Raw genomic sequence first — 20787 nt, 5'->3', positions numbered from 1 at the left:
ATATTTCAATTTTTCCAAACCCACCCAAACGGCACTCATCACTCGATTCTGCCATTACTTTTTGTTTCAAAAAAAAAAAAAATCAAGATATGCGGCTGAACAGTGAGAGATATGCGGCTGGGATTTGTTTCCAAAAAAAAAAAATCTAGAAGTCAAACATTGCGGCTGAACAGGGGAGGGTTGTGAGTTTATTTACGAAAATGCTATTGAAAACAGAGTTTTAGAAACTGAAAACACCCCAAATGTGTTTTCAGTTTCTATAACTCATCACTTAAAAATCAGATAATTGAGTGATGGAAACAAAAATAGGAAACAAATCCAAACAAACATTTTTTTCATGGATCTCACCTATTTTGAGTTATGAGTAATGAAAACAAAGTTATGAGCGATGAAAAACACAAAACCAAACAACCTTTTAAGATTCAAATCCCTCGTCCCAACAATCAAATTAAAAATAAAAAAAAAGGTACTAAGATTTCAAAGACTTTTCAAGCCTTACTTTTTAAACTTGACTTGTGCCTAGGTACAATTTTTCAAAGAAATCCCAGTTTTAAAAAGTTGAAAACTAGAAAGGTTCAAAACTAAACTGTATCTACTCCTAAAAAAAAATGTACTATGATTTCAAAGACTTTTCAAGCCTAACTTTTTAAATTTGACTTGTGCCTAGGTTCAATTTTTCAAAGAAATCTCAGTTTTAAAAAGTTGAAAACTAAAAAGGTAAAAAAGCCAATGAAAATTAGATGGTGACACTCATGGACATTGCATCATCCTTCATATGATGATCCATTGATGTAATTATTAATCAAGTCAGTCAAGTAAACATTTTTCTGTCTTGTCCTGAATTTTCATTTTTGGGAGTTGGCACTTGGCACTTGGCATTAGAAAAACACACAAATTGCAAGATTAAAAAGCCAGGAAAAAAGAAAAGGAAAGATGGGACCTTTGCGGGTGAGAATAATATCCCACGTGGAAACTAATACTTTTAGCCGCCAATAAGCAATTAACCATCTCATCCTTCCAGCAGATCTCCATAAAGCCCTCACCACACACTAAAATCTACATCTTGATGCTTCAACTTTTACCCCCATTCCTACTTGATAATACCCTTCTGCCATTCATTTCTGTCCTTAGATACTCATTAATGCATAATTCCTTTTGTAGCCAAACAGAAGGCCAATTTGGGAAATATCCCGATTATTGTTTGTGAAGTTGAAGTTGAAGTTGAAGTCGGATATTACAGTAATTAGATGGGAAAAAAAAGAAGAAAAAAAAGAAGAAAGGATATGCAATTATGCATTATTATGCAGCTTGAGCTAGCTTCTATCCTTCTTCATAATAATAACTACATAATAGTTAGGTTGAGTCTCTTATTGGAAGTTTGAAAAAAGGGTCGAAAGAAAACAAAAGAAGTACAAAGAATGACATGTTTATGAGTGATTCTTAACCAGAACCTTTGACAGGAATTGTATCTCTTTTCTGCTCTTTCTTGCTTTACTATCATCCACTATATGATGGAGAAATGACAATAATAAAAGGTGCCTCAGTGTCTGCCATGGTGGATATCAATCAAGAGGAGACTGCACCCAACACTGTTAACAACATGTCATCTAAGAAGGAGCTCCTTTCCTCTGCTCTGAAGAGAACCAGTGAATGGTTTGCTTCTTATTCTTTTGTCCTATCTAATTGCTTCACTGTTTTTTTTTTTTTTACTCTTTAAATGTTCATAAAATTATGTCTGTTTTCTTTTATGTTTGGCCTATTTTGTTGGAGAAAACATTAGGCGGAAGAAATATTGAAGATGGTGTCTTCAACTTTTTTTTGCAGGATTTTCTCCCAGGAGATCCCAAGCGATGTTACTATTCACGTTGGAGGGGCTTCCTTTTCCTTGCATAAGGTGCTATCCAATCTCAACTCTCCTGAATTTCAATTTCAAGTGTCAGATTATCTTATAGAATCAATGACAGGGAATAAGACTTGGTAGTTGAAGTACAATTACATATAGAAAAGTGTCCTCTGATATAACTTGTATTCTTTTTGCTGTCTGTATACTTTTATATTTCAAAGAATCATGGACAGGCAACAAGAATTTATAGAATTACAATTTAAGTCACAAGTTTTAGTGAATTTTAGTGTTTTGTCACTTCAATTGCAGTTTCCATTAGTCTCGAAATGTGGATACATTAGAAAGCTGGTATCAGAGTCTAGTGATTCTGATCTTTCTGTCATTGAACTCCCTGAAGTACCAGGCGGGGCAGAAGCATTTGAACTTGCAGCTAAATTCTGTTATGGAATAAATTTTGAGATAGGCACAGAAAACATTGCCACACTTCGATGCGTGGCAGAGTATCTAGAGATGTCTGAGGACTATGCTGTCGGAAACTTAGTAGGAAGAACTGACGCTTACTTGAATGAAGTGGCGCTTCACAGCCTCGCAGGGGCAGTTTCTGTTTTACACATGTCAGAAAAGCTCATTCCCATAGCAGAGAGAGTGAAATTAGTAAGCCGGTGCATAGATGCCATTGCATATATGGCCTGCAAAGAGAACCAGTTCAGTATGTCAAGTAGAGCTGAGAGTGTAAATGAGGGTTCAATTTCTTCTTCAGTTTCTCAATCGAAGACTATTGTTGATTGGTGGGCTGAGGATTTGACTGTTCTTAGAATCGATATCTTTCAACGAGTTCTGATTGCAATGATGGCTAGAGGTTTCAGACAATATGCTCTTGGTCCAATACTAATGCTCTATGCTCAGAAATCTCTACGAGGTTTGGTGAGATCCTACCCCAAAAGACATTAAATTTTTCACTAATATGGTCTTTTGTGGCTAAAGCCATATTAATCTTTGTTGTAGGAAATATTTGGGAAGGGAAGGAAGAAAATTGAGCCAGAACAAGAGCATGAGAAGAGGGTCATATTAGAAACAATTGTGAGTCTTTTGCCAAGGGAAATGAATGCAATGTCTGTTAGCTTTCTTTCTATGCTGCTTCGATCTGCAATTTATCTCGAGACAACAGTTGCTTGCCGGCTTGATTTGGAGAAGAGGATGGGCATGCAATTAGGCCAGGCCGTTTTGGATGACCTCTTGATTCCTTCATATTCCTTTACCGGGGACACATTATTTGATGTGGACACAGTGCAGAGGATCTTGATGAATTTCCTTGACTTTGAAATGGATGGGAACCGTTTGGGTTGCAATGCAGATGATGAGTATGTTTCTCCTCCACCAAGTGATATGGAGCGGGTTGGGAAGCTAATGGAGAACTACCTAGCTGAAATAGCCACTGACCGTAACGTATCTGTCACAAGGTTCATCAATCTTGCTGAACTTATCCCCGAACAATCAAGGGTAACAGAAGATGGGATCTATAGAGCAATAGATATCTACCTAAAGGTGCACTCTCTAACCTGTAAATTCCTTCTTGTATAGCTTCTAATTCAATAGGAATATTTACGGGACTATGTTATCTAGTCATTATTATAGATCCCTTGGTCATATGAATCGAAATATATAAATGAAAAAAACAATTCATCTACATGGATGCTCTATATGCCATTCTTACCTGATTTTTACAACCACTCAATCTTTGCAAAACAAGAGCCTTGACTCTTACGGAAGCTTTGTTAAGCATTTGGAGAATTCAGATATGAAATAGAATTAAATACCTTATAACACCTTAAGTGGCTATTTGATGCTTTCATTTATCAGTGAAGGATTCAGACTTTAAATGCAAACTATTGTTATGAATCACTTATGATGCTTGGTACTAAGATCAAGGAATCTTGAGATTTTGAAAGTACTGCTATGATGACAAATTTGACATACGCCAAACAAAATATCAAGAGGTTTAGATAGAATTGGGCAATATGGAATTCTTTTCATGACAAGTGGAATTGTTGATGAAACTAGAACATAAAACCCAACAAATTGGGCTCTAAATATTTTAGGATTGTCCATAACAGAAGTTGTAGTTGTTGATCCACCATTCTCTTTTATGATTCACAGGCTCATCCTGCTCTAAGTGACATGGAGAGGAAGAAAGTATGCAGCTTGATGGACTGTCAGAAACTATCTCGGGAGGCCTGTGCTCATGCTGCTCAGAATGAGCGGCTTCCTGTTCAAACTGTGGTCCAAGTGCTTTATTATGAGCAACAACGGCTTAGAAATGTCATGAGTGGGAACCTCATGGGTGGAGATTCTCCTGCTCTTACTTCCAAAGTAAATTTATACTCCACTGATATCCACCCGGTTTCGGATGAGCTCTCCAGCTTACGAAGAGAGAATGAGGACCTGAAAATAGAGCTAGTGAAGATGAAAATGAAACTGAAAGAAATTGAAATTTCGGCGCTTAAATCATCAGTTAGCAGTCCTATTCAAAACACTCTGCCATCTGCAGACAAGCCTCCTCTGCCTCGAAAATCATTTATAAACTCCATGTCCAGAAAACTTGGACGGCTTTATCCATTTGTACGTGCTGATGGTACACCTGGCAATACCAAAGGTCAGACAAAATCCAGCAGAAATCGTCGGCACTCCATATCCTAAGACATTGGTTTGTTTTGAGCTCTAGTAGTAGTCTGTGATGTTTATATTGCCATTGTTACTTTATTTTTAAGGCTTGATAAGAGGACTAGTAGCCTCTTTCTACTTCATTTGTGTGAAATCGTTGAAAATTATACTGTGACTCTATGCTTCTCTCAAGAACTTTAAATCAATAATTCCAAGGTGGTAAATAGAAAAAGTGGAATTATTTGATTTGCTGTTTAATTGATGACTTTTCAGGTCCAGGGTTTCTTGTTATTGAAGGGGAATTTTTGATGTTAATGTTAAGTACACTCGCAATATATGTTTGAACTTTGAAGTTAAACTGTACTTGACTCAACTTGCTCATAAAGAAAGAGGATGAAAATAAAGAAAAGAAAATTCAGTACTTTGTAATAGTAATATTAGAACAGTTGTGTTGAGAGTTCTTTTCCTCCTTAATCCCAGAAAGCATGCATAAATTTAATATGATTCAGTATCTTTGATGTTGAAGCTATTTGTCTCTGAAGAAAGTAAGATTATAGAAATAAAAACGAATAAAAACGTCGTCATATATCATACTGCTCAATAGGGGACACAAAATAATTTAGCCAAAAAGACAAAAGGATCCAATGCTCTCTCTCTCTCTCTGCACACGTTTGGGAGTTGCATGTTACTTTTGAAGCCAATTGAAAGTGTTAACTTTGGGAAGTGTGTAGGGTTAAAATTAAAGGTACTCTTAATTACACATTCCATTTTGCGCACTCGTCTGTACATGAGTGAATTTGAATTGAAGACACGAATTTCAAGATTAAATTCACCTATGAGTATGGACGTGTGTGCAAAATGATGTGCAACAGGTCTTACCCAAAAATAATTACTCATATAACATGTATAATTTATAAATAAGGTCATGCTAATGAATGCTTTTAAGGTAATTTATTTAGAAAAAAATTTATACCATTTTTTTGAAAAATGTAAAAAGTTATCAAAACATTAATTACTTTTTTTTCCCCTTTCATTTTTCCATAGAAACTTTCTTTAAAGGGATTGTTAACTGTTACCCTAAGAGCATCCGTTGGCATTTTCCTTATAAATATTATAATTAAGAAATCTAACATACTTTTGGTGAGAGTGTAACAGATCTTTATATCGTTATACACCCCCAAGCTCAAACATATATATAGGTCCTTATATCGTTATACACACCCCAAGCTCAAACAAATATATATATATATATATCGTATAATCCATATAATCTTAGTTTTTTACATAAAAAATCTAAAATACTCTTACACAAAGACTTGGGAAATATGTCATCAATTTGAACTTCATAAAAACTAGTCACAGACTTGCATGATACACAAAAAAAATTGACAATATTTTTTTTTTGTTAAGTGAAAAATGAAAATAATAGATGAGACTTATAAGTGTTAATCTCAAACTTTTTTAAAATGATGTGATTATTTTTTAACCAAGTATAATTCATACAATATATTATCTTTTCTAAATTAAGCTATTTATATTTGCTATTTGATCAATGTTTTAAATTTTGCAAGTTTTTTTCCAAAGAAATATAATCATACAATTATTATATAGAGCGAGATATTTTGTAAATAATGTAATGTGTAGTTGGAATATGTTTTTAGTACTTCTTAGAAACAGTTCATCTCTTCTAAATGTGACATCAACACTAACAATGTGATAGCGAAGCGTAGAAGAATAATACTTGTATCCCTTCTGAGGATGAGAGTACTCAAGAAAAGATGCACCTAAGAGATTAAGAATCATGTTTATCACCTCTCATGCCTAGAAGATGAACATAACACACGCACACAATGTAAGAATTCAATTGATAAGATAACAAGCGGTCAACATGACATCACTCCAATATGATTTTGGAACAATCCTATGAAATAAAAAGCATGGGCAACTTCCAATAGGTGTCTCAATTTACCTTCCACTACATTATTTTGTGTGCAATATGAAACCAAAGATTGATGAAGTACACTATAATTATCAACAAATTGAGACAAAGAAGTTTGAAAATAGTCTAGCTATTACTATATTAAAAAAAAAAAAAACATGAATTGACTCGTCAAATTGAATCTTTATTTCAATATAATTAAGAAATACCTAAATCCCAAAATAAGAGGACTTTTACTGGACTCCAAATATCCAAATGGGCTAAATTAAAAGGACTACTAAGATGACCATCACACCTAGACATAAAGGGCAGGGCATTCACTGCTGCTTGCTCAAGTGATATGCTTCACATTAATTGCAATGACTCAACTTTACAACAAGAAGGAATCAACAACTTCAAGATCTAAAGAGAGGGGTGACCAAGATGGCAACATACTAAAAGAAAGAAGTGGAGAATTGAAGTGCTACTGAATTGGAGGAGTTGAAAGATAGGATATGCAGCCAGACTCATGTATGCCACCAACCTTCCTCCTTGACACGTCAAGAGATCGTAAAAGATATAACAGGAGGGTGAGAATATTGCAGCACAATTAAGAGCTGGAGTATTTTTACTAACTGACAAAAAAATGAATGGAGATTACTGTCAATTATTCTTCATTTGCCAACTAGATAGTACTGCAGGGGGATCAATGTCTCTTGTTACTGTTAAACTGGAAATTACTCAACCTGTAAGGAACTTTATGGACAATGAACTGCAATATCTGATTACAGCAGTTAGTGGGGTTTAAATTTAAATAATTGAAACCTTTCTGATAAAGAGTCTTTAGAAAAGTAAGAGTAGCTCAAGGGACAGCCTAGCCTAGTGCATGTTGATGTCTGAGGCTAATCATCATTAAACCTAAAATATGATGTTCTCAAAATTGTGACCGTTCATATAAGGATATAAAACTGTTGGAGTTAGACATGCTTGTACTCTGACCTTCCTCACTAAAATTGTATAGGCCATAACTATTTGAATTGGGAATCTAGTGTCCATCTGATGGCAGACACAAAAGTAGAATTTTTTTATAAAAATTCTTATTGATGTCATAAAGTTTCCTAGTGATGGGTGGAATTTATAGGACATTAAAAAGAGTAGAAGAGCTTGAGTCACTAATCATACTTGTTTTAGGAGGTAGAGATCACATTGTTGACAAATTCCTCCTACCTGATCTAATCTATTGCAATTTTAGTTCATTGATACTGTGAAATCCCATGCAATAGGATCATATGATGTTAAATCTCTAAAAATCCATCTCCAAGAGTACAGCATTTACATACAAAACAGATCCTTCCATGGTTTGAGGTTCCTTGGGCCTTCCATTTTTCTAATTATTATTTAAATAGCTTCCTTAAAGTGCAGCAACAAGATTAGCTGCACATGGACATCAGAATGTTGGTCTAGGATTCTATTCATTTTGTAAACATGCATTGTGAAAAAAAACATTTGACTGTCCGTCAAGATAGTGGAATATCTGACATATGATGAAAAGTTTACCCCTTAAAGTCGTTTATTTTCAAGCTAAAACTCTGATGAAATGATTTCTGTATATAATAGAAACCTTAAGCAGTTTAAGCAACAGATGACCATATCAATATTTGAGCAAGGAAGCAATTGCCTATTGTCTCCAATATAGTGGCTAAAGAAGAAATTGCTAGATATTAGTTTGGCCCAACCTCTTTGTAGCTTTAAGTATGGAACTTTTGTCCATTAGCTCAATCAGACTTTTTTTGTGTGTGGGGGCTTTGGCAGCATATGATGTATGGATATGACTGAGAGAAAAACTAAAAGCTGGTCACTTGTAAATTGTGATGGAATTTCAACTCAAGGAAACCACTATACAGAAGACTCAACCGGACACCCATTAAACTGAAAAGCTAAGCAAAAAATTCCACACAAACATTAATCATACAATTAGCAGATGAGCAGTTCAAAATCTTCACATATTACCTTGGAAGATTTATTTTTTCAGGTAGTGTTCAAGCTCAAAACTTGGAAAAACCAAGAAGGCTGGTTTAGCCTATCCTGTCTTAATTGTTCTTCAACATCAATATTTTTTTTACTTCTGCTATGATACCCTACTGTCATGTCAGTCACCTGGACAAGCCTTGGTTCATGGCCATTTAATTCTTGTCGTGTTGCATAGGAACTAGTCCTATTTATGTGACTGGATCCAGTGGAAGAAGAAGAGAAGCTTGGTCCTGAATCTGAGGTTAGAGGAGTCTCAGGTTTCTTCCTTCTGTTGTAACTTGAGGGGCCTAGAGTCAGCTCAATCTCACTCTCGTCTATAATCTCTAATACTCCATTACCATCTGATTCTGCAATGTACTCCTCAGCTGGCTGTTCCAGATCAAGTTTCCTTTGTGGCTTTTGTTGTGCACCACGATTATGATTTGTCTGATTGAAACTAAGTTCATTCTTCAAATTCCATAATTCTTGACTCCATCCATTAGGCCTGCTGCTTTCCATGTTTTTCATTAACATTTTCTGTATCTGATATAAACGATGAAGTTCATAAACCTGAAAAATATCATTCTCACAGTTAAAAAGAATGCCAATTGAGGATGTACAGTTAAAAATATAGGAAGAAAATTGAAATACCTGCTGCTTGAATGTTTCTTCATGTTTTAGCATGGCCATTCTCATGCATTCCCTATCATATGACTCAACAAGCTTCTCCATTGAAGCTTAATTCAGCTTGTGAAAATCTTAGACCACTGCTTCTACCTCAAGAATATACTAGAATAGTAAGAGTTGAGAATCCTTTTCTTCTAAGATACCTTGGTACACCTACACCTGTGAATGGAGAAAAAATATCAGGGAAATGAAGCCAAGAATGTACTCTATCAATTGTAAATTCTTTATGTAGAAAGAGAGTTATAATTGCTTGATTTAATGAGTTTCAAACGCCAATCGATATGGATTAATTAAATCAACAGCTTTTCAGTATAATTTGTCTGTTTCTTTTCCAGTTTTTCTTCAATTCGGCCGTTTTGGGCCACAACAATCTTTTCCGATATGAAATATCTTCCAACATGACAAGGATATCCATCAGCACAATAATGCCTGTATATCAAGTACCAATTACTTAAAATACTTTCTCTCTTTTCTTTTTTCTTTTTTTGCCCTTGTATCAGTGGTCAAAGTATTGTTTTCTGTCCAATACACCTTATCCTGATTGTAATGTATAGTACAATGTCATCTATAATTTCAAATACTTTTCTGTCATTTGAAAACAATATTACAATCGAGACCTTTCAACTATTTTGTGTCGTATCTGCCACCACAGTGGGTCTTCTTTTGCAATTCATATTCAAATGAATATTATTGCTAATAGAACCCTATTTAGTACTTCAACAAATGATGTCGTTTCGCTCATTTCATTGACCTTTCAGCCATAATTATTTCTTACATGTTAACTTGAATATTTAGATAAAGCTCCTGACATTAATTGAAGGGATGTTACTAATTTTCTGTACAATAGACTTCTAACATGTAATTACTTGAAAACAAACTTTCACTTCCCTAATACACCTAAAATCATATGAATCCTTCATTCCTTCATACTTATTCATTACACAACTAATTAACTTGTACGTTACATAGTAAAAAAATTCCAGGCCAGAGTTTCTGTGGTGCAAACTCAACAAGTTAAATTATCATGGAAATATGAAAGCCAAAAATATAATCTAATTATTACTATTTGCTAGTAATGGAGAGAGTTTTTTTTTTGGTTGAAGTGGGAGAGGGGGGGGAGAACTTAATTAACTTGATAAAACTTGAAAGATTAGAAAGCAAACGAGAAAACACACAAATGCATGAGTTTGACTAGGATTAATATGATAAAAGTGAGTCTAAACAAGTTTTAGACCCACGCAGTATCATTTGCTAAGCTCCACACCATTGAATTCATATGCTAAAGGTCGCTGAAATAGATAAGACTGACTCTTCTGACCTGTAATAGTTTCATGAGCTGAGGTGATCACAGCTGTGTCGTTCTGAAGCAGAAGGAGAAGTAGTAGTAGAAGAAGAAGAAGAAGAAGAAGAAGCAAAGCAAAAAGGCAAACAGTTACACCTCAACATGAGCCACAGCTTTCAAAGATAAAGAAAGACCTTGCCCTCACATTCCCCATCAGTATATACTGCAAAAGACTTTAATAAAATAGAACTGTTAAACTGTTGAAGGATTTAAGATTCTCTCTCCCACACAGAAACCAAGGCTTTGTTGCATTTGGGGTTTGAGGCATGCCAAACAAATCCCAGTGCCTTAGCCAATGTGAGTCAAGTTTTGTGAAAGAGATGCCAGAGACAGGTCCAGCAATGCAGATATAATAAATTGAATATAATAAGCACATATTATTATTTATATATAAAAATAACTATATGATTTTTGAGGATCACAATGCCTTGCATTGCTCAAGACAATCATCAGAACAACAGCTTGGCCTACCAAGGTGAATCACATGCACCCAAGAATTACATATATTACAAGTCACAGTTGTCTCAATTATGTGCTCTGCATAATACATATATGCACCACTATTATATATTATTGTTATTATTTTGGTCTGAAAATACACCATTAGTATGAACTATGAAGGATCTTAAGGTGGCATATCTGGCCCACCAATAAATAGATCAGAATGGTACGATGAGTGGGTACCACTTGAAACAGTCCAAAATTTAAGAACTGGCCACAGGATCTAAAACCCAACTAATTCAGATTGACATAGAAAAAATAATAATATTAAGGAATAAGGATAATGGATTTATCTACCTGTACAATGTAAAGATTGATATTAGTGGTTGGGCTAGTGTGGAGTGGACTTATATCACCACCCATGGGGAAGAGCCAGCACAATGATACAGCCTTAATTGGCCATGTGAGAGTGGTAGCATTAAAATATTAATCTCTAAATAAATATCAAAAGAACTTGGACCTACATATAGCTAATTAAAATCATGCATAATATACTTTTAAAAAAATTTTAAAAAAAAAACTTTATTATTTGGCAAAAGTAAGACTTATGTACAGTACTTAAGTGTTATTTTTTAAATTCTTATTTTAAGATTATGCTATGTGGATTTTTCCCATGAAATGGAAACATATTTTTTAAATAAGTAACTACATTACTGAATCTTAAGAGGAAAATCTAAAAAACAGTATTTAAGGTACTGTATTTAATTTTTTCCCATTTGGATAATGAATTAATCTGCTTTTGTTTTGGGGGAGAATATTATTTGTCATTCTTAACGCTGTAGCTGATTGTACAGACAGATTGGAAGAGGAGGAATCCAAGTTCATGAATTTTCAAGCAAATTGGATTTGCTTAAGGTTATTAATTTAATCATATCATGTAAAAACTTATAGTGCATGTCTAGTCGTATTTAACTACTATTTATCAATAAGAAAGATTCTTCTCTATCTCATAAAACTAATATGAAGAAAGGAAGGATTATCACATGCCTGTTGGGCTTAATGGAAGTTGCTGATAAGAAGAATAATGCTATACTATATATATAATACATTATTATGTATAACCAAAAAAAAAAAAGGAAAAAAATAATAATAATAAGAGAGAGAGAGAGGTGGACATGGTAGCACGCGTTGCCGGTGTGAGGAGGTGCAGTCGTATGGGGCGGTGGGTCCATTGGGTTAAGCGAAAAGGCTGAGCCACGGGCTTGCGCTGTTGTTTGGTCCCACCAAATTGCAGAAAGAAACTGGCAAAGGATCAGAATGGGAAAAAAAACAAAGGAATTGTCAAATTTTTATGTTGTTTAACAGAGTATAGCAGTCCTGAGGGAAAAGACGGTCCTAGCATTCTGCCACTTGTGTGTCTCAGGTTCTCATAGCATGACGCAATGGGGTACATGATAGCTGCCATGTTGGTGTCTAGTGCATCTTCTTCGCCCAAAGTCACCACGCATGAAAATTATAAATACTTTATCGGATGTCCTATCACCTATCAAATTCTGAAATTATTAGGTTCTATATACTGGTATACTTCTACAGTCTACACTAGACCCCGAGCAATGAACCCTATAGGATGTTGCAATGTACTTGGAAATTGTCACGTGCCAATATTCCATCTGGTCCAATGCACAAGATGGTCTAGACTAGACTTACGGGAGGATTGACCCATGTTTTTAAATAATTATTTTTAATTTTTAAATAATATTATATATATTTTTATATTTTTTTTTATTTATATATATTTTTACACATATTTTTAAACAACAATTTTTAATTTTTAATTTTTAATTTTTAAGTGCATGTACCAAACACCTCTTAACCTTTCTTTTTATAAAATATTTTTCAATTAAATTATTGTTAATTGAATTTTTTTTTTTTTTTTGGTGTTTAGTTACGTTCTTAAAAATTCTTGAAAAATCATTTTATTTTTTTGTGCCGGTGATATGTAAGATGTGGAATTTTTCCTTCATTGCAAAACTTTTGCATCCACAACCCAAGCCCATTACAAATTAATAAAACATCTAAAAAGAGTAATAGCAAATGATATGTGGCGATGGTAGATTGGTAGCTCACATTCACGCTGAAGACGTTTGTGCTCCTCCACCCATCATTTGTTGCAAATAGATAGTGCTTATCTTCGCGAATCATAGCTTCCCAGCCACTATCGTGAGCCCACCTCTCTGCTGACCATCACGAGTCTATCTCTTCATTGACCATTAATCTAGACTCCAACGACCACCTCCGTGAACAAAAAGGAGAGAAAAGATGTGTGGAAGGGGTCTGTGAGAGAGAGTTTTAAGGGGCTGTGCAAGCAGGAAAGAAAAGAAGTTTACGCGTATTTTTCCGTTTTTGAATACGTTTTATAGTTTTTTTTTAAAACCTACCTCAAAGTGTTTCAATTGACCCTAAATCGATTGAGACTCGAGTTTTCAATTTTAAATACCCAATTTCCCAGTCGTTTCTCTCTCTTATCCTATGAAGCACGGGTGCGGCAATAAAAAATCAGTTTTTTCGGTGCGATTCGCGCCGACGCGCGCCAAATCGGGCCGATTCGCGCCAAATCGGGTGAAATCGGTCCGGCCGAAATCAACCGATACCGGCCGAAATATGCCGATATCGGCCGAAATTCAAAAAAACAAAAACAACAACAGGTGCGTATGGCTGGAAAAAAAAAAAAAGGTGCAAACGCACCGTTTGGAAAAAAACCAAGACCCAACCCTCTCCCTCTTCATTTTCTTGAGCCTCTTTCCCACTCTCTACCTTCACTCTTCAGCTAGGCTCTCTCCTATTCTCTGTATTCTAGTTATTATTTACTATTGCTCTTAAATTTGGTATATATTTATATAATGTGAAAAAAGTATGTTTAGCAATATATTAAAAATATAAATAAAAATATTTTTAATAATTTTTTAATCGCTGCATTTCGCCGCACCCGCACCCTACTTTTTCAAAAATTGCTGAGTCCCGCACCCGCACCCGAATCCCGAAACGCACCCGTGCTTCATAGCTCTTATCTCTCTCAGCTAAGTCTTGACACTTAGCACTCAAACTTTCAAAATCTTGTGTGCCTGCTTGCCCCCAATTATCCAAGATCCCCATTTTCTCTCTTGGTAACTCCTAATCCCTCATCTTTTTATTGATTTGCATCAATTCATCATGATGATCCTGCATTAGACCTAGGGTTCAAATATTCATATATTTCCATCTTTTGGCATTAGATGAAACGTTAGTTTAGGGGATTTGTCACAACTGGTGATAGATTCTCTTTATTGTGAAGAGAATGTGTGTTGGGTATGGGTTTTGATTTCAACATATATTTTAGTTCTTCCATGAGTACCTAGGTTGTGCACATTGGATTGTTCATGGGCTCTATTGTTTCTCAAGTATTCCAAGGTTCATGGAGAGACCTTTGATAAGCCCAAAACCAATGTAAAGTGACTTTATTCCCTCCCATTCACCTCTCCTTAACTTTCCCTTTTGCTGGCTCATTTTCTGTGCGTGGGCTTGATCCTCGTACCAATAGAAAAGAGCTTAGATTGTGCTATACTTAGTGGGCCTCACTTGGTTAGTGTTTTGGGCTAGCTTTTGTTAACTTCATGGGTTACCACAATAAATTTTGGGCTTAGGCCATCAGTAGCATTTATGAATTTTTTTTTTTTTTTTAGATAAATATTTTTTTAAAGAGTTTCAACTTATGGTGTCCACTCCAGATAATAGTTTTTTATTATCAAACTAAAACACCAATTGGTTTTTGGTGTAAACAGAAATTGAACTCCAGATTTCTTTTTTATTCAACCATCTGAGACTTTACTAATTGAGCTCACTAGAACTCACTCTTAAATTAATCTTTTATAAGAATAAAGAGATAAAAGAAATGAAAAAATAAAACAAGTAAATATTTTGGGAGCCCCAACTACTAATTGAGCTAATTAGAATCCATTTTTAAATTAATCTTTTATAAAGACAAAAAAAAAAAAATGACAATAAAACAAGTGAACACTTTGGGAGCCCCCCACTACAAATTTCCAACGTGGACCACAAACAAGTTAACGTGATTCTTACTTCTAAGGAAGGAAAACCTAGTGGTGAGACCACCAACTTCTCTATCGACCCAAAACAACTAGAAGAAAAAGACAACATGATTCATGAGGTGACAAAGGCTTGAGGACATCAAGAATCGTTCTATATCAATATATCATTCAGGCCTTAATTAATTTGGACCCTTGCACCTTGGACAACATGGTCTTAAAAGTTCTCATTGCTTTTTGGGAAGCTTTCTGTGGGAAGATATTTATTCATAGGGTGATCCTCGAAGGAGACGCTTGGAATTGATCGCCCTTAAAAAAATAAGGACGTCCATCCCCATTGGTGATTGGTCTGTTGATATGTAATCTTAAAGGACACTCTCCTGTAAATTTTTTGTCTTTCAAAAAAAAAAGTCTATGCTACTTCCTTCCCTTTCGTTAGGCGTGAGGCAATACCCAGCCCATCTTTTGGCCCAATGGGCAGCCCTTTGGTATCATTCCAGGCCAATCCTTATGTCTTGACCTCCAGCTTTGGTGTCTCAAGCTTTGGGAGCCCAGAGGTGATCTTCTTTTGCACCGTTTTCTGTTTCTTTTGCAATAAAGTATGTTTATTTATTTTTTGAGAAAGAAAGTATGTTTATTTAATAAGAAGAAGAAAAAAGAAGAAGAAGTGAGCCCTCCATTCTCTCAGAAAAGATATTCAGCCACATCGAGTTTGTTTGGGTTAGCTATTTAAAAAAAAAAAAAAAGTGTTTCTAAAAAATAACGATTTAAGAATGTGCAAAGCTGTGAAGAAGTGTGATTTTTATTTTTCACAATTAAGTGATTAGATAATATTGGTCTAAAATTGTTGTTTATGGTGCAAATTATTTAAAAAGATTTAATTATATTGTTAAGGTTATCTTCTCTCGCTCCTTTCTCAAAAAAAAAAAAAGAGAAAGAAAGAAAGTTTTCTTCCCTTTGTTTGTTGATTGTGATTTGTTTTAATGCAGTCCATGTTAAAAAAATTATTATTATATTAATGAAGGTACTAAAATTTTTTTTTTTAGAAAGTTTCAACCAATGCCCAAGTTCTTTCAAAATTAACTATTTGTCCCTCTTTTAGAGGTGTTCCAAAAATGTCTACTATAGGTGCTCAAAAAAAATCAGGGCCCAAGCCCACTTAGACCAGTGGCACTTTGCCCTTTAATTTGGCCAAACAACAGAATTTGTATAGTGTGTGAGAATTTTAATCAAATGCAATTATACTTTATGTCCAAGCCCAAGGCCGAAGAGTCTGGATATTGAATAAAGGAAGAGAAACAACAATTATGAGTAACAACCTCCTCGGGAAGATCTAAGGACCAATCTCTTTATATATTATCAGTTCAAGTTTTACACTAAGGTTCCGTTTGGATAGAACTTATTTTGCTGAAACTGAAAACTGAAAACTGAAAACACTGTAGCAAAATAATTTTTAAATGTGTGAATAATTCAGCGGGACCTATTTTTAATGAAAAAGTTGTTAAAAAGTGAAATTTGTAGGACCCGTGAACAGTGCATTTGTGCACTGTTCATGGCTGAAAAGTCAATATATGCTGCTAGGTATAAAAAACAAAAAAAAAAACAAAAACGCGACGTGGACGCACAAACGCGGATCCAAATGCCCTCTAAGTATCTTTTCCCTTCTCTTTCTTGTTCTAGTAATTCTTCAAAATTCTTCATCCCCTTTGCTCAGATGGGTTCCCTCCTTTTTATAGCTCTTTCCTATGCATCTTAACCCTCCACTTGTCCGAATCTTAGCCTTTTCCCTTGATACTTGTCCCATCAAGGTTCTGATGAAGGTGATAGAAGGTGTTACTAGCTGTAGGATTACTATTGAAAGGGTCATTTCCACATTAATGCAGCTGGTAGGGTTCGTGGAGAACATTGAATGCAGAGGCAAGCAATGTACCTCTCAGGATGCTTCCTCACACCATCCCCGCTTCTCCTACCAGATCTTCTTCTCTTCTCGGGATTTCATAAGATACCAGTTGCCTTGATCCCTTCGTCCTCCTCGGGTGGGTGAAGTCCTCGGGATGTGTTTTCCCCCTTCAACCTGAGCTTTTATAGTTAAGCTTCCTCGATCCTTGGACCAGACACATCTACAATCGAGTAAATAGCTCTACGAACAAATGGATCAGATAGAATTGCAAAATGGAAAGATTTGTACAAGTTATACCTTCTTTTGTCACTACTTTGTGGAATTGTGGAAAATCGTTAGGTATGAATAAGTTAGATACCTATAACTTGATTAGTGAAATAGTATCTTTCTTTAAAAAAATGTTTTTTTTTTATTACCGCTTAAAGAAAATATTTTGCTGCTAATGCAGTCCCTTGTTTGTTTGTATTTATCAGATCTTATCTTCAATTAAATGTTAGTGTAAATGTACCATAACTATGTAGCCCTATTCCTAATAGATTGACCCCCAAATAGCATGTCCAAATTATAAGAAATCCCAAGGAGGCTACAATTGTAGAATTTGCACCTTCTAGATTTGGATTTGTTCAAATATGTAAATAAATCGCGAATATAGTCCAAGTAATAAAAATGAAGGTACTAATAACTTTTTTTTTAGAAAGTTTCAACTTATAGCATCCACTTATAATGATAGCTATTTATTATCAGACCAATATATGAATCGATTTTTGGTATAGGCGAGAATTGAATCTCAAATCACTTATTCAATCATCATTACCAGCTGAACTAACTGGAACCCACATAAAGGGTACTAATAACGTATAGAGAGAAATACATTAAAATGTGTTGAAAATCAGCAACATCCATACTAACCAAGAATTATATCCAATGGCTGATTTTCTTTTTCTTTTTCTTTTTTAATGTATAAAGACCAAGAATTATTCTTACAATTATACATGATTAAGCTAATCTTAACGTGGTTGTCTCCATAATAAGAAGGAGAAAAAAATTGGCAATCAACTGAAGAAATCCTTCTATTTAGTATTTACTTTACTCAATGGCTCAATGCAAATTTTAAGTTTTAATTCTCTCTCAAAAAAAAGAAAAAGAAAAAGAAAACTCTCTTTCTTCTGTAATTTTTTCCCAGTTTTAAATCTCTCAATCTCCGATTCTCTGTCTCTTTCGCAAATCTATGAAATTTTTTCGAATGCTTCATTTTGCTTGATCGAAATAGTTCATATTTGTACACTGATAGTTTTCATTTGATTTCATCCTTGATTATAACAAATGATTACAAATGATATTGAAAACAAGTGCGATTAGAGAAGTATTTTAATTTTTGGTGAATACAAGTAGTCCTAAAAATTTGGGTTAGGTTCTTTTTTAGTCCTTAAAATTTGGATTTTTTTTTTAATCATTTCTCAACTAATTATAAAAGGACCAAGTTTATCATTCCATGACCTTGCCATTGTATGTGATTTTGTTAAATTTTAACATGTAAGCAAGAATTATAACAACAAAGCTATGTAATAAATATAATGGAAGATTCATAATTTTTTTGTAGGCTAAAATGCAAAATTTCAAGATTTAGGAACTAAATAGAAGTTGGCCAAAAATTTAAGGAGAAAACTTGTTTTTTTTTTTTTTTTTTTGTCTTAGTTTTTTAAATATTTAATAATAAAATTTTTCTTAAAATAAATTGTAGTGTTTTCGAGGACCGAAGAGGATTGCATGTGAAGTGTCACACATGATCCCGCCCGTAAAAGTGTATGTGGCCCGAGGACTTCATCAACTCGAGAATAGAAGGAGATGCGAGATAGTATTTTATGAGGGCCTGATTTGAAGGGAAAGGACCAGGGAAAGAGGCCAATACGATGGGAGGGAGCTTCCTGTAAATGTATACCTTTCCTCTCAGCATTGAGTGCACTGCAACAACTTTATCAACTGCATTAATGAGAAAGTGACGCATGAATAGGAGTTTCACAACTAGCAGCCCCTTCTACCACCTTCAGCAAAACTTTGATGGAACAAGTGTCTTGAGAAAAGCCCTGAGGTATACAAGTGGAGGGCTAAGATGCAAGGAGGAAGGGTATAGAAGGGAGGAAACCTCCCAGTTAAAGGGATGTACATTATTCTTTAAGAATTAGACAAACAAGAAAGTGAATAGTGCATTGCCTAGTATTGAACTTGTATCAATCATATATAAGAACTAAACCTCGGACCTAACCGAGGAGATCATTATTCTCAATTACAACGTGAATTGTTTTTCTTTGTTACTTTGGACTCTTCAGCCTTAAACTTGAACTTAGGTCAGAATTACACTAGAATTGTTTTCCCTCTCTCTACATAGAAAAATTCTATTGTTTGGGCTAGGGCTGTCCAGAAGGATCCGGTAACCCAACCCACTCGAAGAACCAACTAGATTCGACCCGAATCCAGCTGACCCGATTGTTCCGGCGGGTCGGCGGCGGGTCTTCACCACCAGAAACCGATTTTCGGCGGGTCGGTTTCGGTTTTCCTCCCCTAAAACCCGAAAAAACCGAACCGACCGATAGATTTCCAGAATCCAACAAGTTTTTTCCAGAATTCGGCAACTTTTTTCCAGAATCCGACAAAAAACCCAGATTCCGGCGATATATTTCCTTAGATATGGTGAGATTTTGACTGGATCTGGCAAAATCTCATCAAATCCGGTGAGATTTTCGCAGGATCTTGCGAAATCTCACCGGATCTAAGAGAAATATCACCGGTATCTGGAAAACTTCGCCGGAATCTAGGTTTCTTCGCCGGATCTGTGTGTTTTTTCACCTATTACTTGTCATCTTCTCAGATCTATGATTTCGACCGACCCGCCCGCCACCCGCTGATGATCTGAACCACCTGACCTAATTACTCCGGTGGGTGCATTTTTTCTCCACCCGATTCCGGCGGGTCGGTTTCGGGTTGGGCATAAACCCGACCCGGACCGACCCGTGGACAGCCCTAGTTTGGGCTTAGTTTAAAAGACAAGGCACTACTATTCTTAGTGGGGTTGAGCCAGGGCCATCAATTTTCAAGTTCCTACATAAACTATATTAATAATTTTAATCTACTTATAATTTCAAAAAAAAAAAAGTAATGGCAAAATTATGCCATATATGATACAACTCAAATCCACATCATGCAGACATGACTTGTACTACCCAACTTTAATTACTAAAGAAATTCTTATGGTATATTATTAAAATAATATAAAATAAATAATGAAAATTTTTTTAAAGTAAAAAAAACTTGTTAGTGGAATTTAATTCCTAGTGTAAGGACCAGAATTAGACCTTTAGCCCACTAACAGTGGATAACGGCCCAACAAGCCCAACACAATGTATTTGTTAGAGAGTGGGTTTTACGAGCGAGAGAGAGAGAGAGAGAGAGAGAGAGAGAGAGAGAGAGAGAGAGAGAGAGAGTTTCAGCAAGTCAAATATGGCTTTAATTGAGAGTAATTAAACCAGTTAGAAAACACAATTTAATAGTAACACTCCTCGGTTAGGTCCAATGATAAAGTGTTCTTATATTTACTCAAGTTTATCTAAGTATAAGGTGTTCTTTCTTTTCTCCCAGATTACATGACCCAATTTTTATGGGGGCCTGTTTCCTTATATAGTTCTAGCATCCTTCATCCTAGCCTTCCACTTGTTGATCTTGTAGGTGATCTATTAGATGCCTTGTCCCATCCAAAACCTCCTATGAGCTTTGTGAATAGCTGTAAACTGAGATTCCACTGTTCAGGTGTCATTTCTACATAAATGCGGTCAGTTGATTAGGTGCAGAGCATTTAATATGGTGATAGCAGTCTTCTTCTCAGATATTTCTTATTTTATTATTGGCTTC

At 35.1% G+C, this 20787-nt stretch overlaps 2 protein-coding genes across 2 annotated transcripts; one reads left to right on the top strand and one right to left on the bottom strand.

Annotated features, from left to right (window-relative positions):
- Positions 1-1236: 1236 nt before the first annotated feature.
- LOC142625862 (BTB/POZ domain-containing protein SR1IP1) lies at positions 1237-4819 on the top strand. Its single transcript, XM_075799602.1, has 5 exons — positions 1237-1653; positions 1825-1894; positions 2153-2767; positions 2849-3388; positions 4001-4819. Exons 1-5 carry the CDS (start codon positions 1520-1522, stop codon positions 4538-4540), a joined length of 1899 nt encoding a protein of 632 aa, XP_075655717.1. The 5' UTR covers positions 1237-1519; the 3' UTR covers positions 4541-4819.
- Positions 4820-8360: 3541 nt separating this feature from the next.
- Positions 8361-10791, bottom strand: LOC142623793 (uncharacterized). The gene is made up of 3 exons (XM_075797249.1): positions 10438-10791; positions 9084-9278; positions 8361-9002 (listed from the first exon to the last, which is right to left on the bottom strand). Exons 2-3 carry the CDS (start codon positions 9162-9164, stop codon positions 8451-8453), a joined length of 633 nt encoding a protein of 210 aa, XP_075653364.1. The 5' UTR covers positions 9165-9278; positions 10438-10791; the 3' UTR covers positions 8361-8450.
- Between the last annotated feature and the right edge of the window lie 9996 nt (positions 10792-20787).

Source organism: Castanea sativa, chromosome 2, assembly GCF_040712315.1.
Source record: "Castanea sativa cultivar Marrone di Chiusa Pesio chromosome 2, ASM4071231v1".
In the NCBI taxonomy this organism is placed as follows: Eukaryota; Viridiplantae; Streptophyta; class Magnoliopsida; order Fagales; family Fagaceae; genus Castanea; species Castanea sativa.
Note: the sequence above shows the minus strand (reverse complement) of the source record. Positions and strands in the feature narration are given on the sequence as shown.